This window comes from Pygoscelis adeliae, unplaced genomic scaffold, assembly GCF_000699105.1.
Source record: "Pygoscelis adeliae isolate BGI_AS28 unplaced genomic scaffold, ASM69910v1 Scaffold635, whole genome shotgun sequence".
NCBI classification, from domain to species: Eukaryota; Metazoa; Chordata; class Aves; order Sphenisciformes; family Spheniscidae; genus Pygoscelis; species Pygoscelis adeliae.
Genome location: NW_008824885.1, coordinates 105,217 through 110,667, shown reverse-complemented (window position 1 = coordinate 110,667; position 5,451 = coordinate 105,217). Strand labels below are relative to the sequence as shown.

Here is a 5,451-nt window from a genome sequence, read left to right as displayed (position 1 = left end):
AACTGTCAAAGGTAGCCCCCTTTTGTCTATAAATCGCCAGTGCCTGCTGTCCTGCCAGAAGTAGTTTGGGGACATTTTGTAGAATAACTGGAAAAAAAATTTTGAGATAGGTTTGTGTTTAGAATAGAATAGAATAGAATAGAATAGAATAGAATAGAATAGAAAATGTTTGGGTTGGAAGGGACCTCTAAAGGTCATCTAGTCCAACCCCCCTGCCGTAGGCAGGGACATTTTCAACTAGATCAGGTTGCTCAGAGCCCCGTCCAACCTGACCTGGAATGTTTCCAGGGATGGGGCAGCCACCACCTCTCTGGGCAACCTGTGCCAGTGTTTCACCACCCTCAGCGTAAAAAATTTCTTCCTTATATCTAGTCTAAATCTACCCCCCTTTAGTTTAAAGCCATTACCCCTTGTCCTGTCGCAACAGGCCCTGCTAAAAAGTTTGCCGCCATCTTGTTTATAAGCCCCCTTTAAGTACTGATAGTTTCCTCTCTTCTCTCCCCATCCCCAAAATCTGAAGCCTCTTCTCCATGACATCTCACCTCAGGATTAATTTCTGTACCAAGAGCAAATCTGGGGAGAAAGATCTCACACGGTTGTCATTTCTCTTTTAAATTCTTTAAGTAACTCGCTGGAAAAGCTCCTGTGCACCAAACTGCTTGCATAATGTCATATTCATAGCAGAGAAGGTCCTCAGAGTAGGTTGGCAATATTAAATAAAAGAAATTATACTCCTATAAAGAATTTTATGTTCAAAGTACGCATGTGCAAAATGAACTGCCAGTGTTGCTGACTCTTGTGAATTTACTTCAAGTTTTTGCAAGATTAGGTATTTTTCTTCAAGACCCAGCTCCTGGAGGGGATGACTGTGGGACAAAATATCGGGGGTTTTCCTCTTCTACTACTTTCTTTCGATATTTTTTTTCTGCCTTTCCTGACATATGCAAGAGTCTCATAGAAACGAATGCTCTGGAAGCAGTGACTGGTATTTAACCACATAGCATTAATCTTCTAATCACTCTGCCTGACTTTCCATTAGGTGGAGAAAGAAAAGGGTCTTCTCTCTGCCATTATAATATAGTTTGTCCCTTTAGATTTATTAATCTGAGAATATTACAAATGTGTTTGCTAAATCATAATAGTGTGAACTATTAACAATATGCAATAAGAATGTAAATACATACATTTTAAAATCTATGGTTCCTATTCTCTCCTATTATAAATCCTGACAAGTAATAATTACATACAACCCCAAGAAATGAAGCTAACCATAATTATCTTACAAATAGAAAACGGGCATTAGAAGTGTCATGTTGGGTCTGTATCAATGTTGTATTTAATTAAGCAGAAGATTATGCATAATCCAGTAAAATGGTCTCTTGTTTGCTCTAATAACCAACGGAAATGAAGTTCACCAATACTAACAAGTGTTCACGGAAGTAAGGAATACACTTCTGTACAATTCTGTACTTTCAGAGTTGCCTTAGGAAGGGATTATCACAGCAAATTAAGGGGCTTACACAGCCAGGTGAATGTGCATTCAAAATATAAATTCTTTAGGCAGTCTTGGAAATCTCGGCCTTTTACTATACTTGCACCAATCCCTTGGTACTGTGTCAAAAAAAAAAAAAGTCCTTGCTGCTGGCCATTTGCCATGTAAATTGAACATAGATTCCTGAGCAGACACTTTCAGTTTACAGCTGCTATTGCTCCTCTGTGTGTATATTACCTCTATATAGAGAGTACTTCGCAATCGCCACGTGTAACTCTCTTTCCACCGCTACACGGGCAGAGTCCATGGTAGCAGACCATGGTGCAGAAAAGGTTCAGGCTCATCAAAATTCAGAATAAACATTAAAATGCAGGTCTGCTGTAGTCCCAGCAGAGTACCATTCTTCCGTGCATCATGGAAGGATTCCTGAAATGTGGCTCTTGGCCTAATTCTGTTTCTGTTAATGTATTTCTTTTGATGACACTATAGGAAAGCTTAAAGTAAGAAACAGACTCGGTCTTTTTTTGGATCGAAACCATAAGGTATAGTATAGTATTTAGATAACCCTTTTTAATAACTGTAAATATCACTCAGGAAATTAAATAATGCAAACACTATCATTAGAACTGGTATTAACAGTCATCATATTGGTTTGACCATTTTGCACATTTCCCCTTTGGCTAGATTAAAAACATCTCAAAAAATATTTTGCCCCATTGGGAATGAACAAATGAGACACTTACCTTTAACTAGGCATACAAATTGCAAAAACACCCTTTAAACAATCAAGAACACTAGAAATCTGGTAGTATTCCACCCTGAATATTGCAAAGGCATTAAATTGAACATCTGAAGCAAACTTATCCACCAGTTCCAGCTGTTGCCAGTGAGGATAAGGGAATTTTTTATTTTTATTTTTTTCTTCTAGCAAAACAGTAAGTCTCAAAACTCTAAGTTACTGAAAAATCCTATAATCTAAATAGATTAGGATTCCCATTTTCATGGCATGCAAGAGACCAGCTTTTCTGCTGAGGGACAATGAATCACAACTGTGATGAAAATATTTAGGAAGCATTTTTTCAGCTGTTGTTTACTGTGTTGTAAACTTCCTTCCTACCCAGTCCCCTCATCCTACTTATACAATTTGAATGTAGTTTATATTTTTTGATTCACATTATCAAAAAAACATACCTGTCTTAGCTAAGACCCTTTGTTTAAAAATAAAAAATTTTTAAAATTGCCAGATTCCTGCCCAACCTCATAAGTAGGGCGCAGCTGAGTACATTTAGATACCAACAAGAACCCACAGCACTGCAGAGATGCTAAGCTTTACAAATGTATTAAAACTGAATATCCATTCTGAAGTAGACATTTAAGTATCATGTTCTGAAATAAACACTGTAATCTAAGTGTCAAGAGACAGCCTAAGGACATATCTTGAGTCCACAGAGCAGCCAGGAAGTCTAAAAGAAACCAGTCTTGGATTAGTTGTAAAAATCCTGGAGAAAAACAGCCAAGGATTGTGACTAACGAGAAGTTATGAGTATCTCCCAGAGAGAAGAATGAAAGTATTTCTACTACAGAATAAGACCACAACAGAGTGAAAACAGAGTCCCTGAAGTGGCACTGTGTGAACCAGGCACAGCCCCAGCAGGATGGAATAATACACTCACCTTGTCCACAATGCAGATCTGCTTCTTGCTTTGCACATCAAGAATTTCCACTTCAAAGTAAGTGATTTTTGAATGTTTGAGCACTGGTGGTGATTTGAGATTGCCAGCAGAGAGCACAAGCTGAGAGAAGTTGAAAAAAGAGCGTGTGTCATTGTGGGACATGGACAGAGCTCCTCCATGAGCTGCAAAATCCCTCTTGTGTTCTGGAGTGCTGGGTTTCTGCCTCCTGTGCATGGTGTGACCCAGCAGCAGTGATCGTCATATCAACAGGGGACAGTTCCAGGGGGAAAATGTTTCCTCCCTGCATCAGTTAAATACAATCACAGACTGATGAGACACAAAAGGTCAAGTGGCGTTCCATTTTAAGAGTACTGTCTTATTTAGCAGGAGTGAAAACAATGGCTCTGTAATCCATGTCTATATTTAACCTGCTATTGTGATGTGCTGTGTTGCTGCTGCTTTTTATTTAAACCAGCATTTGAAACAACACATCTAGAGATTCCCTATTAGAAGAAGTCAGATCCTGAAATTCCAGAGCCCCAAAGGAATCAGGAAAGAATGAAACAAATTCCACTGTTATCTACTGAGACCGATGTTTAGAAGTGTCCACATATGTGCATATGTATAGGTATGCATATATATATATGTCATATATGTGTGTGTATGTATGCACCCTTAGTATGTAACTACAAAATTATGTCAGATGTCGTCTATTCTCGAAATATTTACTAACAAAATGCCAGGAATTCATCAGCAAAATTTAGGGGTTGCTTGCAAATATAGAGAGGATCTCGTACCTGCTTATATTTAGTACTATGGACTCTCTGTTATCTAATGGGATAGAGCTTTCTTCGCAGGTCTGCCACGGAAACTCAACTGATTTCTGCAGACAGCTCTTTCCAGTGGAGACACAGAGTGAGTTCTGAATACACTTCTACATGGCAAAACCTCAGGGGAACCAGGATCACTATTACAAAAATCATACAGGTTTGTGACACTAAGGAAATTTAATTAAGTGAAAAAAAAACCTTCCACAAGATAAAAGTGACCACACAACTAATACCCCCTCTGGGAGGCAGGGTGGGAAGAGAGCAGGTCTCTCTTCTTTGATTCTGCTATAACTTACAGAAAATTTAGTGGTCACCACATCTCGTCTAGCGACACATGACAAACGCGCTATGAAATAACGGAGAAACTAATTTATAAGTTGTTGCAAGAATTAAAAATGAGAGTGAGGGGGACCCCCAAAGGAAGGCAATTTCCAGACTAAGGCTCCTCTCCTGACGATTTTCACAGATATGCTCTTCTTCACGTGTATGAGTTATCTAGTTGCTGTTGATGGAATAATCCATGCTACATCAAGTTGTATACGTGCTTAAATTCTGGAGAATCGAGCCTGCATACATGAAATGTGTCCTGCTTATAGACATATGGAAAGGACATAGGAGAAGAAAACAGCTAATTAGCAGGGGCTGAACTCGTGAACAGGTCTGAGCTCAGTGGTAACAGGACTGGGCATCTGCAATGACAAAATACTTGCAATACCAAGAACTAGTCTAATTTATTTATGATTCTTTAGCCAGTTGTTCTGACTAAAGAGGCTAACCCCAACTCATAACTAAGATGCTTTATGTTCCTATGACATGACAAACTTCTGCGTAGCTAAGGTCTGAGAGAGAATTCCCTATTACTTGTTGATGCGGTCACGCAGCCTTTAAATGCCTTCGCTGACTTTGTTAGTGGAAAGCTCTGACTGTGGGAATGCAGACGTATAACAATATTGGTCACCTCATACAAATAAGGATTAAATTTTGACCATACTGAAATCAGTTAGTGTCTTGCCATTGATGCAAAACAAGTCAGCATCTAAAGAAAAAAATTATTGTTAGACTTCAACAAAATTATATTGTGGTCAAAGAAGTACACCTGTCTCTGAGTTTAGATGAAAGGTGTACAAGGAACCACCACCTTGGTGGAGTCAATATAGCAAGCAGAAATTTTGGTATAAGCTAGTCAGAATGTGGAGAGTGACAAAGTATTGGCTGACTGTCAGGGGCTTACTAAAAACAGCCAGGTAAAGGCCACAGAACACATAGGTCCTAAATTCCAAGTGTAAGATACACATATTTAAACAGACTACTATAAGGAAGCTGTATAAACTGCTGTACAAGAGATGAGGCAGACTGATATAATATCCCCTTTTAGCTGTAAAATCTATGAATCAGTGAGCTGCAATAGCATATATTAATAAATTTCTAAATTTATTTCAATTCAAAAGCAATAAAG

At 38.6% G+C, this 5,451-nt stretch overlaps 1 protein-coding gene across 1 annotated transcript in view; it reads right to left on the bottom strand.

Annotated features, from left to right (window-relative positions):
- TECRL (trans-2,3-enoyl-CoA reductase-like) overlaps positions 1-3,440 on the bottom strand; it is a 71,279-nt gene extending 67,839 nt beyond the window's left edge. Inside the window, exon 1 of the mRNA XM_009324526.1 lies at positions 3,166-3,440. Within this exon, the coding sequence (XP_009322801.1) occupies positions 3,166-3,399 (234 nt within the window). The 5' untranslated portion in view covers positions 3,400-3,440. The remainder of the gene's footprint in view (positions 1-3,165) is intronic.
- Positions 3,441-5,451: the final 2,011 nt, after the last annotated feature.